The 19,601-nt window shown below is 38.0% G+C and overlaps 1 protein-coding gene across 1 annotated transcript in view; it reads left to right on the forward strand.

The window, feature by feature from the left end:
- The first annotated feature begins 5,186 nt into the window (after positions 1-5,186).
- Positions 5,187-19,601, forward strand: part of LOC124552651 (DNA topoisomerase 2-binding protein 1-like) — a 113,393-nt gene continuing 98,978 nt past the window's right edge. The window contains exon 1 of the mRNA XM_047126978.1: positions 5,187-5,265. Coding sequence (XP_046982934.1) covers positions 5,241-5,265 — 25 coding nt within the window. The 5' untranslated portion in view covers positions 5,187-5,240. The remainder of the gene's footprint in view (positions 5,266-19,601) is intronic.

A 19,601-nucleotide genomic window follows, 5' to 3' on the forward strand; every position in this document is an offset into this window, starting at 1 on the left:
GATGTTAAGTCCCATAGTGCTCATAGCCATTTGAACCATTTGAACATTTCAGATTGCAGAGGTCTACAGTAGAGATATTGATAAATCATATTACCTGTCGTCGATGCCTTTGGTTCTGAGGACCAGGAATCATCGTAAAATAAATGAATCTGAATTTGTGTCAGTGAGGTTTAAATGTACCCACAACTGTAATTTTTTTACAGTTGTCAACACCTGTGGCTGTCTATTCCTACAGGAACGTCGTTTGAGAAATCAGGGCTTCCTATGAAAAACATTTCCTACTTTTTTGTTTAAGATCTCCTATCTGGCTCGCTGCTCATGAGACAGAAACAGACTGTAAAACTGTTATAGACTGGGAATTTGGTTTGGATTTTGTTATGAGAACGGGCAAAATTGGTGGGACAGGGGTTGTTATACTCTAGATATGATTTTTAAGGTAATTAAACAGAGGACAGCTTGTTCTGTCTTTCAGTTAGTAAAAAGTTATATAGGAGATGGGTCAATCATAGTGTCAGCTGGGAGGGCTATTTACAGACGATCAGACGAAATTGGGTACATGCATTTCGCTGTAAATCGTACCATTGAATTTAGAGACAAAAAGAAACAGGGGCCTTTACAAACACAATTGACAGGTATTGGGGCAGGGGGTAATAAAAAATATTATTGGGTGAGGTAAAGTACTACAAAGTCATGTATATGGGTATGTCTGGAGGAAGGATGTTTCACAAAATTGGTGCTTGTTTGAGGTTTTTTTGGAAGGTGTGGGGGAGGATGTGTGTGCCAAAGAAAGAGAGCTAGTTTCTGTTTTCGAATGGAGGTGTATTTTTCGTTTTTTATTCTAATTTTTGTAGTTACTTTTGTATTGTTACTTTTGTTTCATGTTTCGTTTTGAAGTCATAGGATGCCTTTTTTTATAGTTCATACAATATGACTTAGACAAACTTTCCAGTTGGTGTGATGAATGGCAGGTAGCCCTAAATGTGGAAAAATGTAAGTTAATGCGGATGAATATGAAGATCAAACCAGCAATGTTCAGATACAGATTGACTAGTGTCCTGCTTGACACAGTCACATCGTTTAAACACATGGGCATAAAGTTGCAGAGCGATGTGAGGTGGAACGAGCATGTGACAACGGTGACAGGGAAGGCAAGTGGTGAGCTTCGGTTTATTGGGAGAATCTTAGGAATGAGTTGTTCACCTGTAAAGGGGACTGCATACAGGACGCTGGTGTGACCTATTTTTGAATAAAGCTCGAGTACTTGGGATTCATACAAGGTCATATTGAAGGAAGACATCGAAACAATTCAGACGCAGGCTGCTAGATTTGTTACTGGTAGGTTAGAACAACACATAAGTGCTATGGAGATGCTTTGGGAACTCAAATGGGAATCCCTGGAGGGAAGGCACGTTCTTTCCGAGAAACACTTTTGAGAAAATTTAGAGAGCTGGCATTTGAAGGTGACTGCCAAAAGATTCTACTGCCACCAGCATACATTGAACATAAGGGCCATGAAGAAAAGACACAAGAAAATAGGGCTCATAGAGAGGTGTATAAGCAGTCGTTTTTCCCTCACTCTATTTGCGAGTGGAACTGAAGTGGAAATGGAAATGACAAGTAGTGCTACAAGGTACCCTCCGCTATGCACTGGACGGTGGCTTGTGGAGTATCTATGTAGATGTAGACAGCCTTGATTTCTTGAATGTCAACCTATTGGGAATATTAATCAGCTATTGGTAAGTACTAGTGCATATCCTATTACCATAATTTTCATTTCTATATTAGTTTTTTCTAACAACGACTTGCAGTGTGGTGTTTCTTCTATTGTGTGCTGATGTTGGAAGTTGTTTGACATAGGTGTTAGTGAGTATGTATATATAAACTGAGCACATGTCGAAAGGTAGATAGAGTGAAAAAGAGAGATGTGTGTTTTGGAATTATGGAAGAAGTTCCAGATTTCCGAGAGAGTGGTTACCTTGTGAGTCGAGTCAAGAGAACAGCTTAATGTTACAATAATGGATTGGTTTAGCTGTAGGTCTAGTTTAGGTTGGAGCGTGATGATATTGACTTGAGTCAGTAAAGCCAACGAATCTTGCACTGGAAAAGGTGTCGGTGTTGACAAAATGATCTGTAACGTAACCTGAGTTCTAGTTTAGGTTGTGAGTTGTCAAAGTCATAGGATATGACAGTGTAAAAGCTTTCTGTGTCACGCACTGATCTGTAGTGCAGCTTGAGGTCTAGGTTAGGTTGGAATGCAACAGCATTTTTCTGAGTTGGCAAAGCCAATGACTCAGATAGCGAAAAAGCTATCTGTTGTGACAAACTGATCTGTAGTGTAGCCTGAGGTCTAGGTTAAGTTGAAATGTAACAGTTTGGTTGTGAGCTGTCAACGAATCTGACAGTGGAAAACATTCTGTGTAACATAGCAAGACATCTGTGTTAGGTGTAATCTGCAAATTTCGTTGAGGTGTCGAAGGAAACGAATGCCAGCAGAAATGCAAGGGCCTGTTTCGTCTGTATCGTATGTCGTTATATATGATGCTTTTCGCAGTATCCTACTTGTATTTACGACTTTTCCGAATATTTGGAGCATGTGATTCAGTTACGAGTTATTAGTAGATAACTACAGCAGATATTATCTACAAATAAGTATCCTAATTGGCTGACAACATAGTAACGATTTAACGTTATCAGTTTGTTCGTTGTGATGCTTGTTTGGCTTAGTTCTAATATTAGTCGATTTACGAGGAATTACTTATTAGAAATATTTCGCTGTTTCCGAGTGTAATATGAGCCACAGTTAGGGCCTATTCACGAAGCAAATATTATCTCCGAGAATCGTGGGAGCCATTATCAACACTATCGGACTTTGGAAATGTAGCTGAGCCCATAAGTGTATTTCTAGTTTACTTTTCTGTATGATTTTGACTCTTACATTTAGTAGCATGTTTCTTTTCAATCTCATGGACTGTATTCTAGAAAATTAATGTTTATTTCTTACTCTGGTAGTTTCTGTCATCGAATTGAAACAATGCATTTGTCATTTGGATCTCATTCGTTTCCTGAAACAAAATAAAAAGAATCCATCAGTAACAATTACGAGCTACTAGAAATTCAGAAAGTTACATTAACAGCTATGTGCATCTTTGTTGCTAGTTAAATACATCATTTTACCTCAGAAACGGATAGGTTAGTCCAAAAAAATCACCTTCTCCAGTTTATTTTCACTTTCAGATGACCCTGAAATTTGAATAAACTTTGTATAACGTCATCCTTCAGTAGCTGTCTGTCAGCTCCTGGTCGAAACATGTAGCTGTCTTTCGTGAAATTAGAGCTACAAATGACACCATGTTTCGATGGAGTCCAGTATTCCCTTGCTACTGCATGCACGCATTTCTTCAGAAGTTCTAGGTGCGAGCGAGGAAAACTAGAAAGATTTTAGATATCTTTTTAAAATATTTGAATTTCTCGAACACTGGTTCCTTTACCATATCTTAGAGCATATGTAGCTTATAGGCGGAACTGAAGACCACTTCCTGTTATCCGTCGATTACTGCATCAGTGTACAACACAACTCTTGATCATGTTTGTTAAAAAAAGAAACAGAATCGGTTTAAAGTCACAAGTAGAGAACGACAAGAAGTACTACTGTCCCATTGCAATACGGCGATCCTACCAAAGAGCATCACAGTTTTCTAGGCAAACACGCCTCTGAGCAGTCTCTACAGTTTAGTATTGAGTTCACTGGTTTTTGGTTCTATTTATAGCGCTCACAGTAGCAACGACAAAAGATGGAGGTTTACTAAGTTACAAGTAATCACAAATGAAAGTAGTAACTTTACTTACTTTTCTGGTTAGCCACATCTTCTTCATGCACTATTCCTGGCGCTGTATAAGCCACCAGCAGCAATCATTTTTTTCACATAATCCATGTACACTCATGCTATGTCAGTCAGAAATATTGGGAGAGTGTCAGAAGGATCAGTTTTTCCACGTAACCTCAAACTGTGGAAATATAGGTACTGGAAGTGGTGGAGTACGTCCGTATCTCGTGGACGTCCCTCTATTTTTACCAATGATTGACAGACTTCCAAAAGCGTTCGATATTCTGTGTGTGGACAGATGGATCGTCCGATGACATAAATTCAACAGAATGATTCACAAATTCGTTTCGAAATCCTTCTTTCTTTAAGATATTTTATGGTTGAAAGACATCTGTTGTCGCTTTCGTACCTGGTAATACTAAGTGCTTTATCAGAGAGACTAAAAGTTTTCTTCCCCTTTGAATAAACTCGAACTATAAAGCACTTGATCTGCTTCACTTTTCACCGGTCGTCCTCTCTCGTATTACCTGGTAGCTATACGCTTTTCGTCTACTTCGACAACCGTGTTTTCTCCTCCGATTGAAATATTCTCGTTCGTGAATATGGCGTAATAGATTTCTCGGCAGAAACCGTAGTAGTTGCACACCGGTGCTCGTGGATAACTGCGTTTAAGAAGCTGTTGCTTGTAACGTATAGTCTCTTATCCAACAGGAAACTAAAATGATGCCCTTCTTATGGATAACTTAGAACTGTCAAAATCACGTGTTCTTTCTTAAAAATGTTCTCCTGTGGCGTTGGGCGCAGTGCAACTGCAAAGCAAAATCAGCAGTCGCACTTTTCTTGCGGATTTCCGTGGAACTTAGTCCATGACATTCTCCACAATTCCCGCTATCCTCATTTGGAAGCTTTCCGAAGTCCCAACCAAATTTCAAACAACTTTTCATACTACATGAACGAGGAATTAGATTTCGCCATGTGAGACTATCGACACTCGAAACTGCAACGCTTTTAGTCATTGCTAATCACAACGGGAAACGATAAACTACGTTCCCTTACACTAAATATTTACCATGATTCGCGCCACAAGAGTTGTGCAGTCAATATCGAGTCGCAAGTTTGTTATATATCGTTAGGGGCATGCACGTTCGGTAGACAAACTTTATTAGAATTTGCCTGTTATATCAATAAATAACACAGCAATACACACACACGCTACTAACTGTTTTTTGTTCTCCAACACATGGTGAATTGCACAAGTCGCTGCCTTCATATTTACGGCATAATGGCAACTCCATAGATTATAAAATCTTTGGTTTAAGATCTTTGGCTGATGTCAACAGTGAGTATCTTTGCCCAGAAGAATTACGCTGCTTCTGCTTGTGTCAAACGAAGCTTGTAAAAAATAAAGTGCCTACTATGAACGAAACAGAATTAGAGAGGCGTAAGTAGTGTCTGGTTTTCTTGTCTCTTCCTGTTAATAAAGTTACGAGCGGACTAGAGACGCGGAAAGAGGCAATGAATTATTAGCGCCGGAATTGAAACTATTATCGGCTTCGCTGTTGTCTCAAATATTTGACTGTTTTTTCCCATGTCACGAATTACGAGGTGGTTGTGTTATGACCTGATGGCACAGTCTAAATTTCTGCGAGTGTAATGAGCATAAATTACATTTATAATCTTTGTTGTCAAAAATATTTGTATCTTCCGAATGTGTTAAGATTTCTATGGTTGTTCTGTATTGGTGTGAAGATGTAACGTTACTTCTTGGTATCTTGCTTCGAAACACGTCGTTTGTCCGCTTTTCTAATTCACTACGTTTTCAAGAGGCTCCCAAAACTGCATTTCATAAACGGACTTCCGAATTTCGCTTGTTGTTGCACATGTAAACATTCCAATATCGATTCTAGAAATGCGGTTCTAATATTTGGTTTTCAGCGCCCACAATCTATTTTTGCTCCCATGGAAACGAAAATCCGTTTCTTAAGCGTGTTTGGACTGTCAGATTTTGTGTCGTGTACTATGTCCGCTAATTTGGTGGGCGCTCGATACCAGTCATCTGCGTTTGTGACGTCATAGTGGCGCGGCGTATTTGAAATGTATCATGTTTGGACAAGACGTGTTGGAGTACGCTGTGGCGCGCACAAATGTGGGATGTTTATCTTTCTAAATTATGCGGTAGTAGTGTTAGTGTTGTTGGACACCTTAAGCTCTGTTTAGTGAGTAGTTATGATTTTGGCAGTTATAGACAATAGGTTCATTTCCGGGTATGGAATTATTAGTGAGGTGCGTTTTCTTGTTAATTGTGGATATGACAGCAAAGTTGACCAGGTGGTACCTGCATGTTGCCGTGAGGGATGACATGTTGATCCTGATTAAATTCTTACAGTTACTCGTTTTAATTACGAAACCGAGCACGTCACGCGCTTACGTCTGTGGAGAAGCCCTGAGACTACTACGGAAAAGGGACTGGATCCGGCGTTGAAGTTGTGATAACGTCTGCCATTGTATCCGGTATTGTTGCTGGTTCGTTAAGTCTAGTTTTGCTGTTCGGGAATGGGCGGATGACGTAATGTTTTTGCTATCGCAATGTTGTGAGACATACGAATCGCTCGAGTTTACATGGTAAGTATGTTTTAATAGTTTATTTTATTGCAGCATGTGTAGTTCTTGTGATTGTACGTTTCTTGTACGTCGAAATTTCTGTTCTCGCAACATTTTATGAATTGTTTGTTTGTGTTGTTGTTGGTTATTATTTTACAATGTGAATGGTAGGTATCGTGGAGTTTACGCACTTTCGTAGGGCCAAGTTTTCGATCTTAGTAGTGGCACTGTGGACAGGTCGACTGATGTCGATACCGCCTTTCGTTGGTTTCGCGATTTTTCTGTCGTATCGTTTGACTTCATTTAGTCAGTCTTGTTTACGAATTTGTATAGTTCAGGTTGAACTTTATAGCTCACCTGATGTTATCGATGTCGCCTTTGATTGGTTTTCGTGGTTTCCCGGTATGTGTATTGATCTTGGTTTTAATATTTTTGTGCTGGTCATTATGTTTGTTGATGCATAAAGTTCAACTGATGTTTTCGATACCAGTCACATTTTTTTAGCTTTTAAGTTTTTTCCTTCTTTGAAGCTAATGTTTGTTATTGTTTACTAATAATGTGAATCTGCAGTTGTTGTATTAGTCTTTAGTTTCACCCACTCAAAGCCCCCATTTTCCCACAGTACTGCCGTTAGCTTGAACATTTATTATTAAGAATTTGCCCGGATCTGTACTTGAAGAATTTGTTTGCGCCACGGTAAAGTTTAAGCTTATTGGCAACGATTTTGAAATAATTTTTGTTTCATCCTGGGGCTTTGTATGACATAATTTGTCAAAGTTGACTGGTGGTATCATATGCTCTGGTTAGCCGTGAAAACCAGATTTAAATGGGTGACAAATACATTAAAAAACAATACTTGACCAAATTTCTTGGCCTGGCACTGGATGCAGAGTTAAACTGGTCTGATCATGTGAATGATATTTGCAAAAAGTTATGTACTACCATATATGTCCCAAGAAAACTGACACCTTCTTGTAACATCACCACTCTGAGGCAAATATATTTTGCACTATTTGAATCCTATCTAAGCTATGGGATAGAGGTATGGGGATCCAGCAGTAAAGGTAATATGAAAAGTGTAATTATCTTACAAAAGAAGGCACTTAGAATTATGGGAAAGAAATGTGCCAGGGAGTCCTGCAGAAATTTGTTTAAAGAATTTAAAACACTAACTGTTCATAACCTGTATATGCTGAAGATAATCATTATGGCAGTAAACAGTAGCAAAACACTTAATAAAGAAATACACGATCACAAAACTAGAGGTAAAGAGAGACCCCACATCATCTCTCATAGAACAACACTTTATGAGAAAAGCCTTCACTATGCAGGCATAAAACTACTGAATTGCTTCTATCCTAATATCTCCAAATTGCCCATTACAAAACTAAAAATGAAATTAAAATTATGACTCCTAAACAGTCCTGTATATTCAGTAGATGAGTTTCTAGATTTAGTACACTCATATGATGGAAGACCATCTATCTAAAAATATATGTAATTTCAGGTCTTACACTGTGTCACTACCTGTAAATATTTGAATGTCAGATATGAATACTGTGTCACAAACTGTAGATTCCTTAATCTAAGTATGGCAATAACAATTTTTTTTAATGTATAGTCCATAATGTAACTCTGTTCTCTCAACTAAATTTAAAAAAAGTTGTGTAGATAAAAGTGCCAGCCAATAATATGTAACTCTAGTAAGTAAGGCTCTGACTTACCCAGAAGACTGGAACAAAACACAGCCTTTTTGTTGTAATCAGTTGATGTTGTATCAAAATAAAATAAAATAAAAAGCAACTTTTGTGCAGCAAAGTAGTAGTAGTAGTAGTATTCCATAGATGAAGAGGTTATTCCTAAGCTTTATTAAATAGAAGAGAAGCATATACTAACATTGCTAGATGACAAGAGATTTCGGGATGGTGATATTTTCACACAGTTAATGAAAGGTGTGGCTGGAAGTAGTTACACACGAACATCTGGTCAGTTAAGGTACGTGTCTGCTTTTAGATAAAAGTAACATGTATGTTTAAATTGGATGTAACTCATTATGTTGTATTTCAGGCAACACTGTTAAGAGTGATTTCCAAGACACCAACAAGCACAGTGGTATTAGTGGTATTAGCAGATTTGGATGTTCGGATTTTGTTTGTGATAAGATGGCTATTCTCTTTTACCAGAGACTGTCATCTTTAATAATACATTGTGGTGTTGATTCCACGCCATACAAAGAAGGCAAGCGTTTGGCTCTTGTAATGAAACAGCATTTTTAGTTAATGTGGTATTTTATCATGTTAACTAAAATGCTACACTGTAGATTGCTTTATTGTACAGAATCTTTGGTAACAGTTCAAATTGCCAGTGTGTGAGAAAATTGCTTTTACAATATGCTGTCATAACAACAACCAGACCTGCAACAAGTGAGTGCTGCTTATATTTGAAATTTATGTAGTTTGGAGTATTGAAATTCATTTTTGTGATTGCTGAACTGTCTTCATGGTTTCATCGTATATCTACCATGATAGCTCCACTAACTTAGTGTGTTTACACAGTGTCCATATTATGTTTACTTGCGATACAGGTTTGGTAATTGTCACATTTTGTAATAAGCCCTTGTATCTATTATGGGAAATACAGTGTGTGGTAATTCCAGAACTAACCATGATATGGCAGAGGATGGAAATCACCAACAAGTGCTTCATTATCAAAAGCTTTAATGAAAACGGGAAGCACAATACAGTTGAACAACTTGTAACGGCGCACACACACACACACACACAAAAAAAAAGAGAGCAGAATCAGAGATTGTAACATCAAAGGTGAACGACACTTATCTAGTGGTTGATGCTAACCACAAATAGGTATGGATGTTGTTTGCCACCTTTGTACTTTTTATTGACGGTGAAGAACTCTTACTTGCAGAGTGGATTATGCTAGTACTTTAGCCACCCTTGCCCACAATGTAAGTACAAACCAGTTAGAGGCCAAAAGGATCTACAAAAATAATTGGTTTTGTTCTTGAGTTCAGTATCTGATTGTTAAACAGATATACTCTGTGAATAGTGGGAATTGTTCTGGAGATAGTCAAGTCATTAAGATTTATAGTAAAAAGTGCCCATGGAACATGAAACTGACTGAGCGAAACATTTAAGTTAATCATGGGCCTTAAATCTATGAAGCTATTACCTTCACATAGAGATCAGAGCCGACATAGTTAACAGCTCTATGGAAAGCTCCTATACTGGCCATATGATAATGACATCTTACTTAAAATGGAAAAAACATCTCACAAGGGAAACTCCCCATCACACCCCCCTCAGATTTAGTTATAAGTTGGCACAGTGGATAGGCCTTGAAAAACTGAACACAGATCAATCGAGAAAACAGGAAGAAGTTGTGTGGAACTAATAAAAAAATTAGTAAAATATACAAACTGAGTAGTCCATGCGAAGATAGGCAACATCAAGGACAATGGGATTTGAGGAGCGCCGTGGTCCCGTGGTTAGCGAGAGCAGCTACAGAACGAGAGGTCCTGGGTTCAAGTCTTCCCTCCAGTGAAAAGTTTAATTTTTTATTTTCAGTTTATGTGACAAACTCTGTTTTCATCACTTTTTTGGGAGTGTTTATCACATCCACAAGAAAACCTAAATCGGGCAAGGTAGAAGAATCTTTTTACCCATTCGCCAAGTGTAAAAGTTAGATGGGTCGACAACATATTACTGTCTTGTGATGCACATGCCGTCACCAGTGTCATATAGAATATATGAGATGTGTTTTCCTGTGGAGGAATCGGTTGATCTATGACCTTGCGATCAAATGTTTTCGGTTCCCATTGGAGAGGCACGTCCTTTCGTCTACTAATCGCACGGTTTTGCGGTGCGGTCGCAAAACACACACACTAAACTTATTACAGTGAACAGAGACGTCAATGAATGAACGGACAGATCATAACTTTGCAAAAATAAAGAAAGTAAAATTTTCAGCCGAGGGAAGACTTGAACCAAGGACCTCTCGCTCCGCAGCTACTCACGCTAACCACGGGACCACGGCACTCCTGACCTCACACTATCCTTGATGTTGCATATCTTGCGCATGGACTACTCAGATTGTATATTTTACTAATTTTTTTCATAGTTCCACACAACTTCTTCCTGTTTTCTCGATTGATCTGTGTTCAGTTTTTCAAGGCCTATCCACTGTGCCAACTTATAACTAAATCTGAGGGGGGTGCGATGGGGAGGTTCCCTTGTCAGGTGATCTTCTGTCCATTAAAGATCCATGCAATACATATACAATCATTACTCAGAAACACAAAAGTTATTGTACAAGTTAAAAAGGCTAAGTTCCTGGGGCTCTGGATAGACAACACACTCTAGTGGAATATCCATAAAGATAAACCACTGTGTAAAATGAGTAGCATATGCTAAAACTTCAGAGTTATCCTCAAAAGGGTGACTTGATTAGTATTAAAACTTTGTACTTTGTGCTAGTTAACTCAGTCCTCCCATATGGCATTCATTTCTGGAGGTCGAAACATAAGAAAATACTTGTTATGCAAAAATGAATTGTCAAGATCATAATTAGAGTATCACCACATCTACAAAGCCAGTCTTTAAAGACTGGGTATATTACTTGACTCATACATATACATTGTAGACATTGTAGAAACTGTTTCATTTATGAATAAAAATTTCCCTCTCTTTAAAACAGTTGGGTGGGGTGGGGCGGGGAGGAGGTGTGGTTGACATAGACGAATCACAGTTTGAAAAGAGGAAGGATGGGAGGGTCAAGTCTCCGGTTGGCTTATGGGTGTTGCAGCTGTTATTTCGGGGGAATTCTGTTTTCAGGGTTTTTTGGAGGGGCATACTAAGAGGGAATTGGTGGGGTTAATTGAAAAGTATATAGAGGAGGTGGGTACTGTAAGTGAAATGGTTTTTCATCATACAGGGTTTTGGTAAAGAGGGGTTATGATCATTTAGTCGTAAACCATAGTTTAGAGTTCAAAAATTAAGAAACTGGGGCATGTATTAGTACAATAGGAGTTTTGGGGGGCAGTTAAATCAGTCATAGGCAGGGGGGAAGAGGCATTCCTCTAACCTGGGGATTATTGTAATTTTTTTTAGGGCCGTGAGTAAGATGTACGGACCAAGGATGGTTAGCTGAGTGGGTTTGGTATTGGGGAGGGGGGGGGTAATGTTTGTGGATCTAGGTGGGTGGGTTGGGGGAGGGGATTATGACTATGGTGCAGAGGATCATTTTTGCTGCAGCTGTTTTTAGTTGTAATGTGTGATAGTTTCATTTATTTTGTGGTTTTTATTTGTTGGCAGGTTTTTTTTCCCATTTGGGGGGGGGGGGGGGGTTTTATGAGGTTGTGGATTGTGTGTGTGTGTGTGTGTGTGTGTGTGTGTGTGTGTGTGTGTGTGTGTGTAGTGCCGGAGTTTGTTGGTGCTAAGTAGCCTTTTTTTTGTTATTGTTCGCGAGTTGTGATGTTTTGTGGTGGTTTTAAGGTGTTGTGGGTTTGGTTTTATTTGTCGCAGTTGTAGGTGTTTTTTTGTAGTATCGTCAGCTGTGGTTAACCTGTATAGGTAAAGGAAAATGTTTGGTTCCAATTTTTGTCGTTATAAGTGTGTGTGTTTTGGTATCGTCAGCAGTGGTTGACGTATATAGAATAAGGGAAGTGTCAGGTTCCAATTTTTGTTGTTTTAGGTGTTGGCTTTGTGGAATCGATAGTTCTGGTTGAGTTATATAGGTCAAGGGAAGTGTGCATTTCCAATTTTTGTAGTTGTAGATTTTTTGTGGTATTGGCACTTATGGTTGAGCTATATAGGTGAAGGGAAGTGACAGATTCCTGTGGATTTTGTGGGTGTAGCTGAATATGGGAAGTTTGTGGTGTTTTTCATCATGTTGTGTGGTTTGGGGTCATGGTGTGCATCTTTGTGTTTATATTTAGCTTGTCCCCACCCTAAAACCTCCAATTTCCTGTGCTTGTCGTGTTAGTTTGATTATATTTCTGGAGGGAGATGATGATGATGTTGTATTTACATGTATTTTCGTGTTTGTTGCCATGTTTATGTAGTGATGTAATAGGTGCCATATTGGAGACATTGTGAATGGTCATTTCTGCCACATTGATGACATCATGGGTCAAAGCAGACGGGCGGAATTGGACGTTTCTGTAATCCCCAGTGTGACACACAAATAGGGAGCGTACTTTATAATTATCTTGCTCAGTCAAAAGCGATAAAAAATATTCAGGAAGAATGTTATAAATATAATGCTCCAGCATTCCAGTATAATGCTCCAGTGCCGTTTTCATTCTGTAGATGACTTTATGTAGACCAGCTTATGTCCCGTGTAACTTTAATTTTGTCCGAAACATATTAACCATGAATGTGCTGTTAGTTGAATAGCAATTACTATGCTGATTACAAAAATATTTTAAAGTAGAAATTGCTGCATAGGAACTATTGTAATGCAAATGTATGTGTATTCTGTCGTTTACCTTACATATGTATCTAGGAATCTATGTGACCAATAAGTTTATGCTCTTTTAGCTATGTATTGCTATAACTTGTATTCCATATCATGAACATGATTTTGTGGACAAATAAATAAAAAATATAAATAAGTTCTGCTTTGTAGTACAAATGGCTTACAAAAGGAGTGAAAAGTCCATTTTCTTTTAGTGCCAGAATTACTGTGCACATTTTTACGGTTTCACACAGTTGTAGTGAAAGTTTATCATTGGGTATTCACACAATTTGAACTGATCAGTGAATGTATTGCAGAATGTTTCTCACTTATTGCAGGTTCTGTCTATGAAAGCAGTAGATCTCATATACCACTGTAGCTTAAGTTTGAGGCACCTTTTTAGCAGAAAGATGAATTTGTTACAGCAACCTAATTTAAATGACAGTTTAGCGAGTGTCCTCATTTTTAGTGTATAAAAAAACAAGTCTAAGCATTCAGTTGCTCTGTGAAAGGAGTGAGAGTTGTTACCATAATGATTTAAAAACGATTTTCATAAATTGGTGTCAGATAGCAGGTTACAAAAATAAATGGAAATAAAAGTACCTTTCTCAACACAAAAAAAGTGTTGCTAGCTGTTGCAATGGAGCTTTTGTTATACTAGATACAGTGTGTTCTAGCGACATACCATAGTGGTGCTTTTGTTACCCAGTTATTGTGAAATTGGTAAGATCTTAGGAATTTCGTTAATTTCAGTCCTACTGATGGAAATTAATAATGCATTAGTTATGAAATCATACAGGTAAAAGGCAGTACCAATTTGGAATAATTATGTATATTAAAATTACGTAGTATGGATAACATTATAGCACTGTTTCATCGGCTCACTGGAGATACCTGTAATGACATACGAGTCTTTTTATAAAGAGTCTCATTACCGGTTATAAGTGTGACATCAGTACAGTGATAATTTCTGTCAACTGTGTTACAGAATATCAGAAGAATTTGAAACAGACAGGCAGTGGGAGTAGCAACTGCTAGAGAATATGCAGGCAAGGCATGCAGAAGAGACAGAACAGCTGGTGACTATTTCCTTATGTGCCCTTCAGTCTCTGTGGAAGGAACAACCGACCCAATTTCATGCCTTACCTATGCTCCTCACAGTTCTTTCCCCAACCTGGCTTTTTTCCACCAACATTCCCCACTCTGGCTTCATCTCTTTCCCTGGCAGTGTGTAGTTCCCTATCAACACCAGTTCCCAATCAGAAATATTGGCCACGTAATCATGTTGTAATATGAAACATGATAATAAATAAAGTACTTACTGAAAAAACTTCTCTTTTATTTGGTAACTGCCCCAAATTTGATCAGATTTACAGATCGTTATACTATATTACTTAAAGAGTGTACAAAATATGTGATGGCCAGATACAGTCTGAAGAGATTGTATGAGTGTTGCAGGATATGTTGTGCTGAGAAGTAATTGTTGAGAAAAAAAATTCCAATACATTGCACCACATCTGAGCTATTAGCATTGAAGTCAATCAGGCTGTTGTGGGAACAAGTCAGGTGACCCTCCCTAAAGAGAGTGTGGTCAAATGTGTATTTTGTTTCAGAGATACAAAAATTGGACATGGGACGATAGTAAGATTCGAACCTAAGCCAAAGGCTGAGCAGTCTCGTGTGCTATTGTCTATACTATGAGAACAACAGACACTAATTGTATCTAATGGGGCACTTGTATATGTGCACCGAACGGCCTGATTGGCTAACTTCAATGCTAATTAAGTCTGAAATGGTGCAACATGTCATTTTTTAACAATCATTTCTCAGCACGCCATATCCTTATAAGGTTTTCAGGCTGTTTCTGACACTCTGTATGTTAGAGCTTCATATTGGGTGTTGTCTAACTAACGGCAGTTGAATTTTAAGCAGTACTACATAAGGTTTATTATCCAATGCTCTAGTAAGTGCTTTATGATAAACTAAAACCTTAATCAAAGTCTTCTTAATGAAAAGTTGTAAGAACACTATGTTCTCTTATCACTTCAGCAAGTAGTTTCACTGGGCCCACATTATTGAGCCAGTTCTTTCAAAACTGGTCTTTGTGTTGTAATGGCATTGTGGAGAACACAACAGGCAGAAACAAGCTGATGCACAAATCCATAGTTCGTGTGTATAAATTAAGGAAGACACGTCCAGCAAACTTTGACAGCCAAAACATTTTCCACAGCAATTCTAGTGCAGCTTCTTCAACTGAAACATTACTCCCCAAAGTTTTATCAGCCAAAATAGGTGTTAGGAGTCAAGCTCCATTTAAAAGTGGGAACTTTGGCATGACAGTGCCATTGATTGTGCATAGTGCCAAAGAAATTTGTTAGTAGGGATTACTACAGTGTTCTAGATTCAGTCTTTTAAGTACCTTAACTGAGCAATAACTTTCAATGTAATTGAAATTATTATGTGCTTACATTTGAAACAGAGCTATTTGGCATATATTGACTAATTATTGTAGCACATTTTTATTATGTTACTTCCAATTGGAATATGCATAACATTGGTTCTGTAGACTATACGTAAGACAATGATGAGTCTATGCCGGATGGTGCCACCCTCGTGCCACAGCATGAGCACGCATTAGCGCGCGCTCGCGCACTCATGCACACACCCACGCATGCGCGCGCGCGCACTCGCGCGCCCTCACACACACACACACACACACACACACACACACACACACACACACACACACACACACACACACACAGACAGAAAGAGAGAGAGAGAGAGAGAGAGAGAGAGAGAGAGATGTCACTAGAAATTCATTTCCTTGTATGATAATGACACTTATATGCAGATATTTTTTTAAAATAAAGTCTCAAGATGTGCTTTTAGCAGCTACATTTTTCACAATTAGCCTACCCTGAAGAATATCTAGTAACAGTTTCTTGCTTATGTGGAATTGTTTCTACATTTGATGTAAGATAATTCACGAGTTAATATTTATGTATATTTTTGACGATGTGTTATACACTGATGAGCCAAAACATTATGGTCAGCTGCTTAATAGCTTTTTTGTCCATCTTTGGAACAAAACACGTCAATGGTTCTGCACATCAGGGATCCGAGACTTCATTGGTAGATTTGTGGAGGTATGCGTCATTAGATGTCTGAGTACCGGTCATGTAATTTACGTAAATAATGGGCCACTGATTTGCATACACGGTGATGGCACTCGATAGTGACCAGGTGGGTTTTACATTGGGTGAATTTGGTCACTGAGGCATCAATGTGAGTTCACTATAATGCTCCTCAAACCACTGGGAAAAAGGGTTTCTGGATCTGAGATAAGCACAGTTTTATTGCTGAAAGACATCACCATTGGGAAGACATCAAGCATGAAGGGATGCAGGTGGTTCACAACTGTCAGTGTGTCTTCAATTACTACCACAGGCCCCATGCAAGTGTACAATAATGTCTCCCATAGCATAATAATATTGCTTCCATCAGCCTGCATCCATGGCACACTGCACGTTTCAAGCTGCCATTCACCTTGATGACAGGGTTTGTGGAGACAATCATTGACCTAGTGTAACAAAAATGAGTCATCCAAAGAACCAACCTGTTTCCATTGATCAATGGTCAAATCCAGATGGACCTGTCGTAATTGACAATGTCATTGGGTCAACATGTGAAGCAGAGCCCCATGTTCAACAGTGTGAGATGAATGGTGTACTCCAAAACACTTGTGTGTGCACCAGTATTCTGCTCTTTTGGCAGAGATGCCGTAGATCACCATCTATCTTACTTTACAGAGCAGACAAGTCTCCAAATCCCACATTTTGTGAAGAATCAAGAGCTCCAACCAATTAGCACCTATTGGTAGTCTTACTGTCCTTCTGCCTCTTCCTGTAGATGCTCACAACAATAGCACATAAACATTTTACCAGCTTCACCATATCTGAGACATTCATTCACTAACTTCGTGTTATAATAACCTGCCCTTTGTCAAGGTTGCTTATCTCAATGGATTTCCCCATTTGCAGCACATGTCTTCACTAGGGTGCTCTCCTGTCCATGTCTGCCCAACTTACCTATTTTCGTTACTGCAACACTGCCAGGTGGTAGCCTATGTTACGGTGGACAGTGGTCGTAATGTTTTGGCATATCAGTGTAAGTAAATCTTGTCACTTTACTGGACAAATATTATAGCCATTCACAAGGGAGTAAAACTGTGGATCTGAAATTTAGACACTATGGAAATCTCACTTATGGCTGTATCAACTATTGGGAATCAACTAGACAGAACTATATCTTAAATTTGGCATCAACCTGCTTGCCATTTTATATAGTTCTGAATTAGTCAATACTGATGTCTCGTTTGTGTATCTGATATGACAGATTTTAATGTTTCTAGAACTGTCCAAAGAAAATCTTTCTTTTAGCTAATTTTAGTATCGCTTTGTGTATCTGACAAAATATATATGTACCAATAATGGCAGTCAGCAACTGCCTGAGTTACAATGGATGTCCAGCATTTTCTGTTGAATTCTGCATATTCCTCTTGCAGAGTTAACGCAGCAATGTGTGTGCCGTGTATTGTTTCTACGATCTGTGAGAATCCAATATGATAGAGAACTCGTTGCTAATTTTCTCTTCTTCCTCAGTGTCTGGTATTTTTATAAATTTCATCAGAAATACAGTGTTCACTGCATTAACAAAAGAATACAGGTATTTGTGCACAGAGCTTTTATGCACACCTAACTGATTGACAGTTACTCTGTATTCTGCACCGCTTGCTAATTTATAAATGGCTATTGCCATTTCTTCTCTAGTGCAGTGGCTCACAAATAAATACTGTGGTTGGTAATAATACACAGTTTATGGAATGTCTCTTTCCTCTTGCCATTAGTATTCATTAAAATGCTGGAGTGCAGTACCATTCCATCAGTTTTCACTAGACTATTTCTTTCACAAAGTGAGCGATCTTGGGTGGTGCAAAAGACCAGCTTTGGATGGAATAAATTTGATAGATATGATTCACATATGTCACTTCTTGAATAACTCCCTCCTCCATATGATTTCACTCACATGTGTTAGATATTCATATTCCCCCTCTATGAGAAACATCACAAATACACCAGTTAAATTGTTTACCTATACTGAAGCTGCTGACTAGAGTTTTAACTGCACAAGCTGTTTGTCTTAGGCCGTCTGTGTAAAATAAATAATATTTGGAAAACCAATGTTCAGAATCAGAACTGGACATATTTGTCACACCTGCAACAAGCTTATTTTTTTGTCCGTCAGTTGCTGTTTTTATCTTGAAAGTTTCAGTTTCAGGCAATGTTGCCAATCCTTAGATCATGTCTTATAGTTACGGAGTAATTGTCATAATGGAATTATTACTTCACTGTCATATATTCGACAGTGAACTGTGAATTACAGTGAATTGAAAGCTCCAGTATGACAGGTTGCTCTGTAACTATGACATATAATCAAAAGATGAGTGACATTTCCCAATGCCAGTAATTTGGAAATAAGAAACTGGATCAGCAAAACCAGTTCATGCCATGTAAAAGACAATTCAGGATAAACTGTTTCCGAAATTTAGTTTGCATTCTCTGGAAGTTGGGTTGCACATAAACAACATAGAACCAGCAGCAGAGACATCCCCTTTTGTTTCCATCATACCTCTTGGTGAGTGCTGAGAACATTGCTCCACAAAACACGTAAGTATGCCATTGGCCCTGGTCTAGACACTTATCCAAAGAATGGATTTAATCTGTATTTATTTCGGTTGTTAAGCAATGATAAGTTAATATCCCAAGGTTCTAATGTGCAACACCTCCAACAATATGTAAAACTCCAGAAATTTAAAATGTCTTTCTAAACCACATTTTCTTTATAACAAACTGACTGGGATGAGTTTCTGAAACAACTGAGGAACAGAGATGATACCTTAGAAATTTTATATCATTTCCAATAAGATAATTGAAAACAATTATTTTAACATATCGTGTTTCTTTTTTTTTTTTTTTTTTTTTTTTTTTTTTTTTTTTTTTTTTTTTTTTTTTTTTTGTGATTAATACATTTTCTCCTTATTGTTGGCACAGAAGTTTTGAGATACTTAAAATTCCTGATGGATGCTCAAAAATATTAGGTTCTTTAATTTTACAATTTCTTAACATTAGTACTAAAAGTTGCAGGTGTTTGTGTCAACAGTTGCCACACTAGTTCCACACTTTCAAATGATTATCCTTAAAATAAAAAAGATATAGGCACAATGTAGCATGTGCATGATACAAAATAAAGTTTCACATCTTACATTTTCCAGCCAAGCACGTACAAAAACAATCTCTCACAGCTCACTAATAACAAGGATTCCATGCACATCAAAGAGATTCTTTCACGTAACAAAATTGTAGTGTCTAAGACTTCAAATGCAAATAAAATTTCATAAGTAAATTTCAAAATAAATCCACTATATGAAAAATAATGAAGTTATTTGAATAATGAAATTACTAATATTATGGATTGTATTGTTTGATAAAGTTATGAAGGGCATCGGTTAATCCTTTCCTTCACTGTATCAGCATGCACTATATACATGTAATGAAAGATGCACTATTGATCAGTTTCATTAGAAAGTGAAATTTTGAACTCTGTTTACAATCAGTAAATGTCCCCTTACAGCAAAACTCG

The sequence above is a fragment of the Schistocerca americana genome, chromosome 10 (assembly GCF_021461395.2).
Source record: "Schistocerca americana isolate TAMUIC-IGC-003095 chromosome 10, iqSchAmer2.1, whole genome shotgun sequence".
In the NCBI taxonomy this organism is placed as follows: domain Eukaryota; kingdom Metazoa; phylum Arthropoda; class Insecta; order Orthoptera; family Acrididae; genus Schistocerca; species Schistocerca americana.